We start from the raw sequence: 18061 nt of genomic DNA on the forward strand, positions 1-18061 counted from the left end.
TGTGTAATGGTGTCTCAGGGGGCATGAATAGAAAAAGGTGTGATGATGTAGAATAGAAAGTGTCCCATGGTTACAATGTCAGACAATGTGCCACATTTTCTAGAGATCTTGAACTCTCTTCGCATTAGTCAATTCCCCTATGAAGCTTCTGGGTTTTGACCTTGTCGGTTGAGCTTACATGAATTTCTACAAAAAAAAGCAAAACAATTCCCAGTGAGACCTACATTTAAAATAGTCAATAGGATCTGAAAATATGTTTTATCTAATACATATTTCACTCATCTTAGCTGCTTTTAATTGGTAATGTTTAAAATGTTTAAGCAACAAAAATACTCAAAAGTGAAAAAATGATACTTCATAGCTATAGATATGAAACAAATTAACATGTTTACTATAATACAAGTACTTCAATGACCTGTAATATTTATAGATGACCATTTGAAAGTGTAAAAATTGCAATATTATTTTATAACTTCCTGTATAGAGACTACACTAAAGAATAAAGAGAGTTCCTCTTGGAGTAGTTTAGAGCAAGTGTGAGTACAGATTTGAGTGAGTACAGATTCTTCACTTCTCTCCATGTATCTTAGACCTCTTTGTAACTTGTGGACTGGAGTCTGTATGTTATATATGTCTGACCTCTGTTTGTTCCTATTGTCTCTCTTTAACAAAAGGATTTGCTTTGCATTTTTTGAACATAAGAGAAAACAAGGTATGGGTTAGGAATGAAGATTTATTTTCTAAAGTAATATTTAACAGATTTTAAGATGCAGAACTTACTTTACTGACCCCAACTGACACAGAATGGTGCTCAAAAGAGTAAACAAACAATATTAACATAAATCCCTATGTTTCTTCTAACATTTATAGATGCTTATTTGGTTTAAAGTTACTTTCAACTTGCTGGCTGCTTTCAAAAAATCACACACACACACATTCACACATTCACACACACACACATACAATGTTATTCTGGGTTAAGGGCATGGAGGAATACATAGTTTAAAATTTAAGATATGTATTTATCTTAAGTTGAAAAAAGCTGATTATTTGGGAAGTGTAAGACATAGAGTCTAAAGACCAGTTAAAAAAAGAACAGATTTAATAGCAGTTTCAGTGTATTTCTAAGGTATGTCAAGATTCATTATTAACTTGGTTGTGTTGTCTGGCTAAAGTTCGGTTTTTTAAGGCAGGAGGTACTTTCAGAATAATCTATTCGCACACATATGCAAAATGATTCTCACACTCAGATATAACTTCCATGTCCATCTTATTTCAAGTAATTATTTCTAATGTAAATCATTGATGTTTTTCAGAATTGAAAGTTATGAGTAAAAAAAAAAACATTGTTTCAGGGTTGGGGATTTAGCTCAGTGTAGAGTGTTTGCCTAGCAAGTGCAAGGCCCTGGGTTTGATCCTCAGCTCCCCCCCCCCAAAAAAAAAACATTGTTTCATGTTACTTACTTTTTCATCTTCAATCCAACTTACTATGGGGCATATTTTAATCACATATATATTTATTGTAATCTCATATCCTGTCATTTCCTCTTCTTGCCTTCTAGATTAATTCTTTTTTAATTTGTTATGAATATCCTCCCTGCGTACATTTGGTCTGATAGTTGGGGTTAATTTGAAACTTTGAATTCATGGGGAATGTGGAATATTAGGCAAGAATAAATTTTTTCATGAAGAAAAAGAATATTCTGTAGTTTGGAGGTTTAGATATTTTTGATTGTTGGTTTGGTATGAAATTTTTTCTTTTTATGTTGCTATTACCAAGACACAGAAAAAATCCCAAGGAAACTGGAAAAATATATCACATAAATGGTATTTACAGTTCAGGACACTCCAATACAAAGGATATTACAATAGTTATTGAAATTATGCATTATAAAAAATGGCAGAAAAAGAACTGAAGTAAAATGAAAGTTTTGAGTTCATAGATTTCTTGGCCAATCCGTAAAAAGCAAATGATTCAATGACCAATGTGCAGAAGAATCCCTCTTTCAGGAAGATGAATTCTTGCATTGAGGACCTCAGAAGAACTCAGGAGTCATAAAAGCACATTGAACCAAGATAAGACATGGATATACACCCACATAATAATAGTTGAACAATTTGTAGTAAATGGGGGAATATGCAGCCACAGATAATTTCTTTGTTTACACAATTAGCAGACACAATAGATAGCAAACAATACAAATATTTATCCATATCTTTTGATAACAGGAAATTTCTAAATTTTTTTCCACTATCATATAAAAGTAGAGAATTATTCTTCACTTATATGAGTATCTATGAAATTCTAGAATATGCTGCTATGAAAAATATTTACTGTGGAACATGGAAAGAAAGAATTATGGAAAAAGGAATGAAAGTAGACAAAGGAGATCACATATGTATATTTGTCAGATATTTTATTCTAAAATAATATTTATTTTTTTAAATTGCAATACAATAAGAAAATATGAAACTTAAGTTAACTTTATTTTTTGCTTTTGGCAAATATAATATTCATGGTCTTTGTATATAGAATATTTAAATGTTTCTATTGAAAAATTTTCAAATATTACACTTTAGAATCTTGTGCTTTAATGTGGTCTACACATTTGTCATTTCCTGTTTTACTAATGAATCTATTTTCTCATAACCAAAAGATATATGTCTATCATTTGAATAAAAGTGTGTCAGGTCTGAATATGCTTCACTGAAGTCACTCCACAAGTTTATCTTCTTAATCAGTTTCATCTTGATGTAATTACACAGCTCTTTCTGACCACATGGTTTACCATATATTCTGCCAATTTGAAATTTGCGATTATTGTACATCAGTGACGGGACTGGCAAAGCAAACACTGTTGCCCCGAGTTAAATCTTCAGCCCTTGAAGTTCATTTTTGTTTAAATATCCATTGTCATTGTAGAAATACCTAGATGAAATTTTATCTTTAAATAAGACACAGTTTACACGTCATTTTAAAGGAAACATGGTATGGAAACATCTGTGTGAATGTCTAGGTATACTGTGTGCACGATTCCATCAAAGTTGATTCAGTTTGAAGTTAGTCTCTGTAATTTTTTTGCCTAAGGATGTATTCTCACTGCTCCTGATTACTCACAAGATTATTAATGAATCTGAGGGATTCTGAAATTGAATCTAAAATGATCTTTAATATTCTTCTCATGGACTGGTAATTTATATTTTATTATTCATTAAAATTAATAATAGTACATTTTCTACATTTGTTACACTTGGATTAGTATAATTATGTTAAAAAATGTTACCCACCACAACCTTCCATCAACCATCACCTGATAAAAAATTAACTGATGGTGAAAAATGTGTGCATGTATTCTAAAATTTAATTTTAAGTTACAGAACCATGCACTCTGCTCTTGTGTTGGAAATAGAATCAATTCTGCTAGTTCCTGCTCAGATGAATTAGTCCTTCATAAGCTTTGATTGGAATATCACTTAGTAGATTAATGTAACTTCAGCCCATTACACATAATGGTAGGCAAATTAATTCACTGAAACTTCCACCACATTCTGAATAGTAAATGAAGGAAACATTAATTTACTTGGGGCAGAGCATTATAGTGCATATCGAAGTGAATAACATGAGTGTGAATTATGAAAATTATTTCTGTCTTCAAAATATTAACAAGTATATTGTACAGGTTAACCACTATAAATTGCATAATTATTAGAGATTAAATTATACATTTACACTCCAATAAAAGTAGCTCCAACAATTTCTGTAACTGTATACCTTTTTTTTTTCCTTTTTTTTCGAGACAGGGTTTTTAGTATCTGTCCTGGATCTTGCTCTGTAGACCAGGCTGGCCTCGAACTCACAGAGATTCACCTGGCTCTGCCTCCAGAATGCTGGGATTAAAGGCATGCACCACCACTGCCTGACTCAACTATATACTTTATAGTTGAAGAAAGTATTATCTAATAATGAAAGCCAACATGAGGATAAAAAAATGTATTTAACTTATTAAATATAACCTAGTAAAGCACATTGGTATTACAAATATAATGATTTGAATGAAATTTAACCTATGCAAGTACCCAAATATTTTGTGAGATGAACTTAACAATGATGAAAAAGAAATTTTATGTTCAGAACATTTTTCTACAAGGTTTTGATTCAACTAAATGTGAAAACATGGCTCAGAGAGAAATGAACAGTAGAAAGTAAGAGGGACTGTTTTCAGATTTATTTCCTTGCTTTTATCATTTTGAGCACACCATCTAGACAATTTGAGTAAATCTTATGGTAGAACCCTATATACAACATATTTCACATATTTCCTTAAAACATTAATTAACACTATTCTCCGATCTTTTTTAATTTTATCAATACACACCTTTACCTGCAAGCCACTGGTTATGTCTTCATTGCCATTAAAAATGTTTATATGATACTAAAAGAATATTTTATACACACACTCACACTTAAATCTTTCATTGTAAATGAAATCGTAACATCTGAGAAGCTTCTAGACAGAATATCTTCCAAATAAAAATCGTGACAAATTAAAGTAAGTAGTTTTTAAAATGCTTATTATTCTAAACACTCTAAAGCAGTTTTAAATAATGCTACAGCTTGAATCTGGCTCATTTCTTTTGAAATTCAGGATGAATTTTTATTAGTGGTGGAGGGGTTCCACCAACCTTGTCAGTGTTAACCAGCAGGGCTTTAAAGAGAATATTTGTTTTACCAAGCATGACTTATGCTGTGGGATAATCTTTTTTGTACACTGTGAAGAAGTGTCACTCTGATTGGTTTAACAAAAAGCTGAACTCCAATAGCGAGGTAGAATTCCCAGGCATAGCAGATGCTGGGAAGAAGCAGGGTAGGAATAAGAGAAGACAGGGAGAAAGCAGGAAAGCAGGACAGACTGTACACAGGTGAGTAGGAGCCTTGGTGCAGCAATATATTAATAGAAGTGGGTTAATTTAAATTATAAGAGCCCTCTTACACTGACTCCTATTCCATAACACCATTTTTACTGACTAAAATTTTTGAGTGGCCATCATTTTACATTGAAAGAGAATTTTCATTCACTGATAGACTCCTTGAAAGCTATTGAGTAACAGTACCTAATTAATAATGACAGTTTCCCTTGCAAATCATCATATTCAGAAATAATTCCATGGAAAATAATGCAAAGCAGAGCTCAAGGACAGTCAAATTTATAGATCCCTTAATTGGAGTGAGAGTCAGATTCATAGGGAGAAAAATGCTGACACACAGGAAATCAATTTACTGATTTTTTTTTCCAGGTGTTTTACTATCTTAACAAATTTTAAACTTGGACAGAAATTGTAGAAATTCTAGATAAGGTTATCAAAGCAATCTATTGAGTAATAATACACTTAATGACAAATTATCAATAGAACTATACTACAAATTAAAAACAAAATAGTTACCAAGACAATTGTTTAATGATGCCCTGTTAGAACTAGAATGGTGAAGGAATATGATAAATACTGGACGGATGTTCTAATATGGAGATAACACAATGACCTAGTTACACAGACAGAAGCAGGAGCAGAGCAGACTCCATTATTGCATGGAAAACATTATAAATGGTTAGAGTGTGATGTCATCTGATATTACAGGATATGACTTTTGTTTATGACACAAATAATGAGATAGTTATTGTTTGTCCTTAAAACAGCACATTTAGTAAAATAAAAAGAATAGTGTATACATTGAGATATCTTGGGCCAGGGAGAAGACTTAATGGGTAAAGATACTTGGTACCGAGCCTGATGACCTAAGCTTAATCTCAGGAGTACCCATGATGGGAGGAGAACCACAGACTGCTAGTTATTCTCTTACCTTCACGTATATTCTGTGGCAGGCACACACACACACACACACACACACACACACACACACACACACAAAGGAATAATAAATATAAAATTCAAATTATGAAAGAAATAATCTGAAATGGGGTCTTTCTATAAGTCAATCAAATAAATGTAGGACTAATCAAGATATAATAAAAATGATTGCATATATGCATTAATATTAATATACAAATAAAATTATAATTTAAATCTAGTCTATCACCATTAGTTTAATATTTATTAACTATCTGAATATGTCTTTGCTAATCTTGGTTGTCAACATAACTACATCTGGAATTAATGAAAACATAAGCGTCTGGAAACAACTGTGAGAACTTTCTCTTGGTTGGCGTATTTTATCTGGAAGACCTATCCTTAAACCAGATCATTTGAAGTCAGAAGATTCCCTTGAAATCTGAGGCATATCTTCTGGTTGCAGCCTACATCAAAGGACATGGAAGAAGGAAACTTTTATTTTTTGTCTATTGCACTAACTCTGACTGGAAAGTCCATCTATCCTTTTCCTGGGGCATTCCTTAGCTGGTAATTGGGATTCCAAGGTAGACTGTAAACTGCCTAGGAATTTCCTGGGATTCCAGCACCAAACTGAGGTCCAGTCTCTTGGACTGAAGCAGATTCTTGGCATTTCTGTCTTGAGACAGTCATTGTGGGAGTTTTTGAACCACAGCCTGCAAGCCACTCTGTTAGTTTATAATATCTAATAAATCACACAAACACATTAGCTTATACTATCATTTCTGTTCCTTTAGAGAATCCTAACCAATATAATTTCAAACTTTCATTACAAGCAAAAAAAGATATCTAAAACTGACTACACTTGAAAAATGTAGAATTGTCCCAACACATATTTAAAAAAATATTATTTCTTACAAAAAGCAAAACAGTTTTTCACTAGAGCTAAACTGAAGTCTTTTTTTTAAGATTTATTTATTTATTATGTATACAGAAGAGGGCACCAGATCTCATTACAGATGGTTGTGAGCCACCATGTGGGTGCTGGGAATTGAACTCAGGACCTCTGGAAAAGCAGTCAGTGCTCTTAACCTCTGAGCCATCTCTCCAGCCCAACTGAAGTCTTTTAAATACTCAAATATGTAGTAAAAGCCTTTTCTTTGAAATGAGTAATGTAATCGAACAAATGAACACAAACAGTTCCACACATGAAGGAATTTCTAAAATGCTGTAATGTATTGCTTGCATAGAGGGCCTACTACTAAGTTTAATATTAGTTTTATTCTATTTTTATTTTTTTTATTTTTGGAGAATTTCAGCTGTATGTACGTCATTTCCACCTTTCATTTCTGAATCCAACTTTCTCAGAGTCCCAAGACTACCATTTCAATGAATGACCTTTTAAAATCATTAACACACACATAAATGAGTTCATTCAGGTATTGCATATATATGTATGCATTTAGAACAGACCACTTGGGGTTGCATAAATTATCAAGAGAGAAAAAAAACCTGATTATCATCTAAGGGTATCTCTTCATCTGAGGGTAAAGCTTTGTGAAATTTCGCCACATCTACACTGGTATATAGGTTTGTGTTCTCACTCTGTGTATCTTGTTCAGCCAACTATATCATTGAGTTCTCAATGATGCAGTTTCCCTGGCCACTCCCCACCCCCATGTCTAGAAGACTGTGTCTCACAGCATATGCCCTGTTCTTCTGGTTCTTACCGTTGTTGGCCACTCTTTAACAATGTTCCCTGAGCCTTAGCTTTAGCAGATGTACTGTAAATGTAAAAATTGGGACTGTGCACCCCATGGTTACATATTCTCTGCATTTTGACCAGTTATGGATCTCTGTAACAGCTTCTATCTGTTATAAAAAGATGTTTCTTGGTAGTGGATGAGAGCTACACTTATCTGTGCATACAAAGATGCACATTTAGACTATAGTTAGAGGTTGTATTTATCTAGGGAACTGGAAGAACTAGTGTCTCCAATAGGACCTGTGACCTTTCATTGGTGGGCCTTAAGAGAGCCAATTAGGTAGCTATTGGTTATTTCAAAGATAAAAAATGTAATTATTGCATCATTGGGTATAGGTTGCTGGGCTGACACTATTTGACTCTCAGGCTTTATATATGGATAGAATTATTGACTGCTCTTCTCCTTTGTTGGTTTTCAGAGCACACCTTCTTATATTAAGAAAGCTAGCCCTCGGGGAGTAGGTTTCCTGGTCAGAATCAGATTGATTCCTCTAAGACATGTGTCTCAAGTGTGTTGTATTTTCAGCAAAAGGGTATTATCTTCAAATTCTGAAATGTATGGAAATAGCTTCTATCATACTGAGTGAGTAACCCAGATCCAGGTCATAAAATGTTTTCTCTAGTGTATTCTAGTACCAAATATTTAGATTTGCACATATTATTAGAAATAACCTCAGAAACCAGGAAAATCAAAAGGGAACATGAGGGGAGATTTGGGAGAAGTCTTAGTTGTAGCACAAATCTTAAAAGGTATTATTAATAAAAACAAACCCAGTGCCAGTTATTGGGGTGAATGCTGGAAGACCAGAGAAGAAGGAAAAGCCACAGCTAACTGTAGCTAGAGTTTTCCTGCCTGGCCCACAGTCAGGACAAATCTGTCACCCACCAGTCCCACAGCTGCTCAGACCCAACCAAGTAAACACAGAGACTTATATTGCTTACAAACTGTATGGCTGTGGCAGGCTTCTTGCTAACTGTTCTTTTTTTTTTTTTTTTTTTTTTTTTTTGATTTTTTGAGACAGGGTTTCTCTGTGTAGCTTTGCGCCTTTCCTGGGACTCACTTGGTAGCCCAAGCTGGCCTCGAACTCACAGAGATCCACCTGGCTCTGCCTCCCGAGTGCTGGGATTAAAGGCATTCGCCACCACTGCCCGGCCTACTAACTATTCTTATAGCTTAAATTAATCCATTTCCATAAATCTATACCTTACCACATGGCTCATGGCTTACCAGCATCTTCACATGCTGTTTGTCATGGTGGCAGCTGGCAGTGACTCTCTCTGCCTTCCTGTTCCAATTCTCCTCTCTGTTAGTCCCGCCTATACTTCCTACCTGGCCACTGGCCAATCAGTGTTTTATTTATTGACCAATCAGAGTAATTTAACATACAGACCATCCCACAGCAGCTAACATCACCTCTCCAGTTCCTCAGCTGGTCTCGTTTCCTCAAACTGGAAGCCTCTGTGTCCTCATCCAAATGGATCTCAGCTGAACTGCTTCTCAGAAGCCTAAAAGCTTAAAAAAGGTTCTAGTTCCTATTCCTCACACTTTATATACCTTTCTGCTTCCTGCCATCACTTCCTGGGGTTAAAGGCGTGTGTCACCATGCCTGGTTGTTTCCAGTGTGGCTTTGAACTCACAGAGATCGGGATGGATCTCTGCCTCCAGAATGCTAGGATTAGGTGTGTGTGTCACTATTTTTTGGCCTCTAGGTCTGTCTAGTGGCTGTTCTGTTCTCTGACCCCTGATAAGTTTATTAGGGTGCACAATATATTGATGAACACAATGTCACCACACTTAGTTCAGGAGTAGTAGGAGATGGATGCCAGGGATGAAGATGGGGGAAATGACAGAAGAATGAGCTTGCCTGGGAAGGAAGGAATACAGGGAAGGGGGATAAATATACTGAAGGTGTGCAGTAGTATAAATCAGAATCATTCCCATATGTACATATCCTTTTATACTTTGTCCTCAGATGATGGGACTGTTTGGGATTCTTAGTAGGTATAGCCTTATAGGAGGTATGTCCCTGGTGGTAGGCTTTGAGGTTTCGAAATTCCACATCCTTCCCTGTCGGTGCTCTCTGTCTGATGCTTGTGCTTGTGGATCAGGGTATGAGCTCTCAGCTATTGCTCTTTTGGATAGCCATCAGTGGCCATGCTTCCTGACAGTCACGGATTCCGCTCATGAACCTGCCAGCCCCCAGTACACTCTTCTACAAGTTGACTTGGTCATGGAATTTTGTCACAGAAACTAAGATGGGATGCTTGAAAAAGCCACAGGGAAAGGGATTTTTTTTAATTATATATAGTTTAGATGGAATTATGCCACACAAGTTAGTGATCTTTCTCCCAGGAGCAAAATATTTTGCTAGACAGGATTTCAGGAAACCCCCATTCAAGTTTTTGTTTTAATTTTTAATATAATGAGTACAACAGATATTTAACACCTTAATTGAGAAAAAGAAGTTTTACAGGTATGAAAGTTATGAATAATACTACTACATAAAGCAATGATACCTGAGATAGTCGATGTATAATTTAAAAATTATTAAAACAACTGAAAATATTATCTAATCACTGGACATTTACATTATGTTCAAATTTCCTTTATAGGGTAGTGGTAGACTTTTATTTTTCTTCATTTGTTTTCATTAACATATGAAGATGTCATTGAAAATGAAAAGTAGTCTACAAAGTGAATAAGATTCTAGGAAATGAAATAAATTAAAAAATTAAGAGTGGCAGTTATTCTATAAAATATGAATTCTCAAAGTGTGAGGTAGAATTCTTTCAGAGAAGCCCATGTCAAATATATTTCATAATAACACTTGGTAATGACTTATTCTCTCCTAATTGCAGAGTGAAGGTTTTTAAAAGCAACCTGACATGATGGTATAATTGCTTAGTTGATTTATGGAGTTGTGTGGTATGATTTATTCTGGCTAATTATGTGTACTCCTGTGTCTCCTAGGGTATTTTGAAGAAGTAGCTGAATAGTGAGTTAAACAGTGTTAAAGAATTTCTGGAAATTAATTCAATTTGCTTTCTGTGTTCTTGATGTACTTCTAGTAGCTTCTTTTAATTTTAACTACCTCAAATCTACAACTTCATTATTGTCAAAAGACTAAGCTTTAAGAACAATCATGAATATAAAATTTCCATGAGTTACTATAGAATTAATTTTAAAATATTTAAAACTTTTTTATTATTTCCTACATACTTATTTTATTTTCATTATTTCCACTCTACTCTCTCCTCTCCACATACAATTAGTCCCATGGATCCAAAGTTTATGCTCTCTATCTCTCTCTCTTTCCCTTTTTTTTCTTTCTCTCCTGTGTTTGTGTGTATTTCTGTCTCTGTCTCTCTCTCCCTTTTTATATACATGCATATGCTGCTGAGTCCATTTACTGTTGTCTATCTGTGTAAGTACTTATGGCTGATCACTTGAATTTGGAAATCCTATCAGAATCCTATCCTTCAAGAAGAAGAGTGTTTTTTCTTCTCTTAGGAACCACTAACCTTAGTTATTAAAGTGGGGCTTTGTGAGAGTGCCCTTTTCCACGGGGGCAGGTCAACTGGTGGAGTCCTTGTGTAGCCCCAAAATGGAAAGACGTTGTTGAGATTTCTTGGGTGAAACTTCCCTGAATATTTAAAAGATTGGACTAATTTTTTATTTTACTAAAAGATTTACTTTATAATTTTTAAGTTTTTTATAATTGAAAATGGGTAATTTGGTAAAAATGAGAGAGTAGATAACTTGCTTTCTTGACAGCTCTTCTTGTAAATTTTAACGAATGTGCCTTAAATAAAAATTAGAATTTGAAAACTGTAAGCTGCTATCTTTTTAGTTAAGGAATTCCCTTTAAATTTTTTTATTCATGGTAACTAGAATTAAATGATATATTTTGATATATTTATATAATGTTTTGGAACATGATAAAAAACATTCAAAATGATTATAAAATTAATGAAAAAATATTTTCCAAAATAATTATAGAATTATGCATGTATATGAATATAATTTAATACAAGATAGACATATTTATTTCACAATGCAAAATGCAGAAAGTTCATTTACATTCTGTTTTCAAGTCTGATTTTCTAGTAAGATGAATATTCACAATATTTTAAAAGTTATTTTAAATTTATGATTCATGCCTTGAATTTTCTTTTTATGATCTAGCAAAAAGAAAAGATTTTATAACAAGCTGAATGCAGAAGTAAATATAAAAATCAAGCAATACTCTATTATGCTATATATATAGAGAGAGAGAGTAAAGAAATGTGTATATTATAATAAACATATATCATATGAAGATATACATGTAAATATGTATGTATTCAAAAGTTAAAGCAATTTATTACTGAATAATTTGTTTTCAGTTTTTGAAAACAGTTTTTACATTAATAAGCAGCTTTTGGTAATTTAACATTAAATCATAGACCAGTTTTTTAAAATATTCTCCTTGTAAATTTCAAAGACTATAAAAATAATAGTGATAGTGAATAAGAAAGCACACCTTAAGGAACAATTTATTAGAACTGAAACTAAACTATTATGACCTATTGGTTTGAATGAGTATCAACTGAAACTTTACAGATAAAAATTGAAATAATGAAAACATTTAAATATATGAATACTTACTTTTATGGTTTCTCCATAATTAGTACAGATAATGTCTTATACAGAATGTTGTGATATAATTATAATTTATTCACTATGAAAATAGGATGACATAGATCAGAGTCAGAATAAAAAGTGTACACATGAGAGAAACAGAGCCATTTATATGCCTTTCTAGGAATAATATTATTAGAGAATATTACTTGACATTTCACATCTATAAATAGATAATTCACTCGAAGAATTTTGACTTACATTATTACTTTTAGTGTAATAAAATTTGATATTGGAATATGATTTATGTCCTTGTTTTAACAAAAGAATAGGAGCAAAACAAAAAATTAATGATTGTATTGTAATTTCCACTACTGATATTCAGAATATTCTAACACTTTTCAGCTATCCCATAAGTAACTGAATTTCCTAAGATATCTTTTCTCTTTGCAAGGAATCTATTTTTCTTACACCAACTCTTCTCTATTGGGTCATGAGGAGTCAGCCTTTTATTTAATATCTTACCCAGAACTTCAGGTTTCAGGTTCTGCATATGAATTCTTTATAGGAAAAAGTCAACTTACAGAGCCCATTTTCATTATCGCTTGATTCACATTATAAACGTTATTTTCATAAAATGTATATATCAAACACCAAAACTTGTATTGTAGTTAAATATTAAGGAAAACCAATTACTAATTTTCTTTAATGTTTAAAATGTAAATATGATAACATAAAATAACACATAGTATTAAAATACTGTGAATATATGTTCTCGGTACCTAAAATGAAGTATAAAATTATCACCATATTTTAATGTATTTCCTGAATAATATTAACATTTGATGGGATTATTCATGCTTGGCTGATCATTTTGTGTTCATCTTCACAAACTTTTTAATGGATTTTTCCTTGTATTCTTTTTTTTAAACTCTTTTATTGATTTTTATTATACATGTATGATCCTTTGCCTGCATATATGTCTGTGCACCACCTCTGTCCTTGGGCCCTTGGAGGTCAGAAGAGAGGTCCTCAGAGTCTCTGGAACTAGAGTTATGCAAATGGTTGTGACCACCACGTGGGTGCTGGGAGTCAGTCCCAGGAAATCCTGAAGTACAAGTGTCTTAACTGTAACAGTAGCCTGGCTGCATACTTTTTAGTAGCTGTAACATACTTTTTGAAAAACACTGGTTTCTTGGGTGAATTATGTATAGTCAGATATGGCATTATTAAGGAAGCTGATTTTACGTGGGCTGACAGTTTGTCTTTTTTTTTTTTTTTTTATATCTGTCCTTTGTGGGAAGCTTTTTAAACTTTGTTTCAGGTTTTCTCTGATTGTTCTGAGGCATTATCTCTTATTTAACATAATTTTAAAAGTTTCTCAGAGATGTTACTCTGGCTGATTCATGAGAAAGGGAAGACGAATCTACAGATAACAGGTGCACTGCAAACAACAAATGCAATCACATCTTTCATTTAATTTTGTTCATTTGTTTCATATTTTGTTTTGCCTGTTTCTTTTAATTTAATATACAAGTATTATATTATTCCATCTCCCTTTTCTGCTCCAATTCCTCTCTGTCTTTCCTCACTCCATCTCAAATTCTTTACCTCTTCTAAAATTATTACTTTTATATATCTGCATATATATATGTGTATATGTATACATATACATGTATATATGTATATATGTATATATGTGTGTGTGTGTGTGTGTGTCCTACTGAGAGTCTATTTAGTGTTGCTTGTTTGTACATGTACTTAGAGCGGTTCATTCCAGTATAAAAGCGGCTCTCCCTCTCTCAGCAGCAATTTATTACACGAACTACTCATTTAGGAGTGAGGCCTTGTGAAATTGCCACCACACATTTGTCTGTTACCTGGCATTGTCATTCAGATCTTATTTAGATAACCACTTTGTGCAGATTTTATAAGTGCGCTGTTTCTCTTTGTGTATATATGATGCTATGTGTTCCTGAAAGTATCTTGAACCTTTAACTCATACTATTTCTGCCTCCTCTTCTGTGATGTTAAATGATGTTAGGTATAGGGGTTGCATTGTAGATGTGCAAATTGAGATTGGGCACCCCATGATTAGTTGTTCTCTGCATTCTTTTTTTTTTTTTTTTGGTAAAAATAGTTTTATTCTCCTTCAGAACATGAACCATCCTTCTTGGGGAAAGGAAGGTGGCAGGCTGGTCTGAGGCTCATTTAAAATGGGGACAAGATTAAGAAGCCCCACCCCACTGCTCGCCTAGCTGAGATAACATTACATCCTTAACATCCTGTATAAATACTTCCTTATATTAAAAAAAAAAAAAAAAAAAAAAATCCGGGTCCCACTTCACTCTGCTCCCAGCTGGGAAACAGTTATCTTCAATGTGTGACATTCCAGATCAGAGCAAGTGTTGGGGAGAGGCAGACATGGGGGTGGTGTGGAAACAGGAAGGGTACAAGGCAGTGAGTAATATCCCCCACATAGCCCAGCTCCCTGTTCCAGAAGAGCAAAGAGGGGCCCTTGGAGAACTGAGAGGCCAGTGCTGCACCTCTGGGCACACCTGTGGATGTGCACTCCTGTCCCCAACCCCTGACGCTGAGGAGTGATGTGTCCTGTCAAATGCTCCCTGTGAGGTCCCATATTGGAGCTCTAACCTCAAACAACTCGTTCAGCTCAACAACCAAGTTTTGGGACTCCCCTCTAATAGGAGCCAGCCCCCCTTGCTCAAGCTTCTGAGATCAGGCCTTTTTTTTTTTTTTTTTTTTTTTTTTGAATCATGGCCCCCTCTCCAAGCGAGGGGTACAGGGAGAGCCAAAGGGTCCTTCCTGGGAAGGGGGTGTTGTGAGGAAACCCAGCAGTGGGTCCCATCAGTCCCTGACCAGGCGGTAGATGTGGTGTTGGGCTCCGCGTTCACTGGTGGAGACCTCGAAGACAGAGCGGGCCCAGCTGGAGGACGGGCGCTTCGTGTACCGCCTGCTGCGCTCCCCCATGTGTGAGTACCTGGCCAATTTCCTACACAAGCTGCGGCAACTGCCTGAACGCTACATGATGAACAGTGTCTTGGAGAACTTCACCATCCTCCAGGTGGTGACAAACAGGGACACTCAGGAACTGCTACTGTGCACGGCCTACGTGTTCTCCGCATTCTGATGAGATGTGTCTGTCTGTAGGAGGACCTGTTTGCGGTGGGTTTACAGATGAATTTTTAGAATACAGAAAAGGCGGTGCTAACTTGTGAACACGCCATTGGTACATCCTCCTCTCGGGCCTAAGACTTCTTCAGAAAGAGTTAATTGGATAGGTTTACAGTAGCAGGTACGAAGTCTCTTCTATGTAGTGATCCTTGAATTCAACTGCAAAGCTGCTAGGGACATTCAAGACATAGGTACCACTTTTGCACCACTGGGGATATCTCCTCCATCCAGTTGCTATTGTGATTCGTTTACGGCTAGGCATAAGTGATCTAACATGGCAATTGTCATCGCCCCTTCAGATACCACGGTAGCTATCCCTCAGGGAGAAGGATTCCAGGTAAGTTCCACAATGGTTTCGCACGTCTTGTGTCTGATGTATCTGGTGTCCTCAGCAATAGTGTCCTAATTTGAAATTCTGGGTGGTAAGCAAAGGTAATAACCATTGCCTTTGTTGTTTTGTGGGTTTCTTGGAACTTCGAGTCTAACATGGAGAAATAAAGTTTGTCTCGAATTCCGGGTTCTGGGGTTTTTGTTAGATAGTCCCACAGCTTGTGGGAGATTCGTTTTCACCCCAAGTGTCAGAACTCTGTTTAGTCTACACACACACACACACACACACACACACACACACACACACACACACACACACAATATATTCTATGAAAGCATGTGGCCCTTTCGAACATCTGTATAGTTTTTTATCTCTTCTTTCTATCTTTCACTCTGTTAATATTCATAACCAACTTTTGGACTGTGTTTTTTTCTGTTTTTATATATTTATCTTGCATTTTTGTATTTTCTGGACAGTAATTCTCTGTGAGATGTAAAGTTGGCAGAGATTCTTTCTCACTATGTGGGCTTTCTCCATTTTCAAGTGATTGTTTATTCTGATGCACAGAAAAATTTTAGCTGTATGAATTCCATTTGTCAGTTGTATATCTTGCTTTTTGGACAAATAGAATTCTATTAATAAAGTCTTTTCTCACACCGACATATTAAAAGTCATTGCTTATGTTTGCTTCTAACAGTTTTAGTGATTTAGTTTTCACATTGAGGTTTTGATCTCTGTATAGTTGATTTTTGTGCTGGACAGTAGATATAATATCATTTTTGTGGCTATCCACTATTCTCAGCATTATGGTCCCATATATGGAACTCATTATGCAGCATTGAAAGAATGGATTAATGCTTTAAAATATTTTCTTGAACAAATATTACATTGGTTAATTATGTAAAGTCTGTTAATGTTTTCCAAGAACATTGTATCTCTGTATAGATTTGATTTGTCACTGTTATTTACATGTGGAAAGACACTGGGTCATCTCATTTTTTCTTGTTATATTATTTTAGAGACACATGCTCATAAAACCACAATTATATGATATTAGAATAATATTCTATGTTGAAAAGTGGATTTTAATTTTCATCTTCAATCTGGAAGTCGGTTATTCAAATACTTACCTCAGTATTTCATATGAATATCTTAGTTAACTTGTTAACCTTATTCAAGACTTGACTGTGATCCAAATTTAGAGTGTACATTCTGCAAATTAAAATAATATATTTAAATAATTTTCATATTCACATATTTTGTGAATTGTGGGACTGTTGTCTGCTGAATTTGGTATATGAACCATAAAATATTAGAAAGGACTGAAATTACTATAATGAAGAATTAGCTCGGTGTTTTCAAAATTTCTATATTTTTCATGACAGGCAAACACACAGAGTCAATGAACAAGCTATATAAGAACTGCATTTGTTTCTTTAACATATTCTTTCTGTTCCCCCAACTCATCCCACATTCTCTCAACTGCCATATGTAAAAAGACATAATCTTTGAAAAAAATTAAGAAATAACAAAATTAACGTAAGAGGACAAAGAGTCAAAGGAAAATAGGATTGTGGTAGATCTACGCAGTGGTAAGGGAAGAATTAAGTTTGAATGAGATTGAAATACATTGTGTGAAATTCTCTAGGAATTACTGAATTATCCCTTTTAAGTTTGAACATAAAAATTGAAAAGTAATTGTTGTTGTTTCTTTAACCAAAAGATAGCTCAGCTAGGAAAGGTGCTTCCTTTGACTTTGACTTGAGTTCTATCCAAGGAACTCAGAATGTAGATGAGAAAACTGAGGGGTCCTGTGCTTCCCATTTGGGCATCCCATTATGTATATCCCCCTTTCCTTAATAAACACATACATAAATACACTAATAAATAAAGTGTGAAACTTAGTTAAAATTAGTGTCTTTTATTCTAGTTAAATTATGTTAGAACCACCCACGTGGTGGTGGGGCATACTTTTAATCCCAATACTCATGAGGGGACAGAGGAAGGTGGGATCTCTGTGAGTTTGAGGCCAACCTGGGTTACAGAGTGAGTTCCATGAAAGACTCCAAATCTACAAAGACAAAACCTGTCTCAAAAAAACAAAACAAAACAAAAAAATGTTAGAACCATTAGAATTAACCAAACAATACACTGTACAGTGATTAGAAAATAGTTTGTCACCTGTATATGAACAGATTAACATTTTGCATTCTACACATTTACACAATTTTATGACTGAAATAATAAACTCAAAGCCCATTATGGTGCTTTCATGGCAGCTTTTAAACATCTGCCTAACCTGAAAATA

The 18061-nt window shown here is 34.5% G+C and overlaps 1 protein-coding gene across 1 annotated transcript; it reads left to right on the forward strand.

Annotated features, from left to right (window-relative positions):
- The first annotated feature begins 14988 nt into the window (after nt 1-14988).
- On the forward strand, nt 14989-15378 carry LOC114697803 (transcriptional enhancer factor TEF-4-like). The gene has a single exon (XM_037209580.1). It carries the CDS (start codon nt 15118-15120, stop codon nt 15376-15378), a length of 261 nt encoding a protein of 86 aa, XP_037065475.1. The 5' UTR covers nt 14989-15117.
- The last annotated feature ends 2683 nt before the right edge of the window (nt 15379-18061 follow it).

This window comes from Peromyscus leucopus, chromosome 11 (assembly GCF_004664715.2).
Source record: "Peromyscus leucopus breed LL Stock chromosome 11, UCI_PerLeu_2.1, whole genome shotgun sequence".
NCBI lineage: Eukaryota > Metazoa > Chordata > Mammalia > Rodentia > Cricetidae > Peromyscus > Peromyscus leucopus.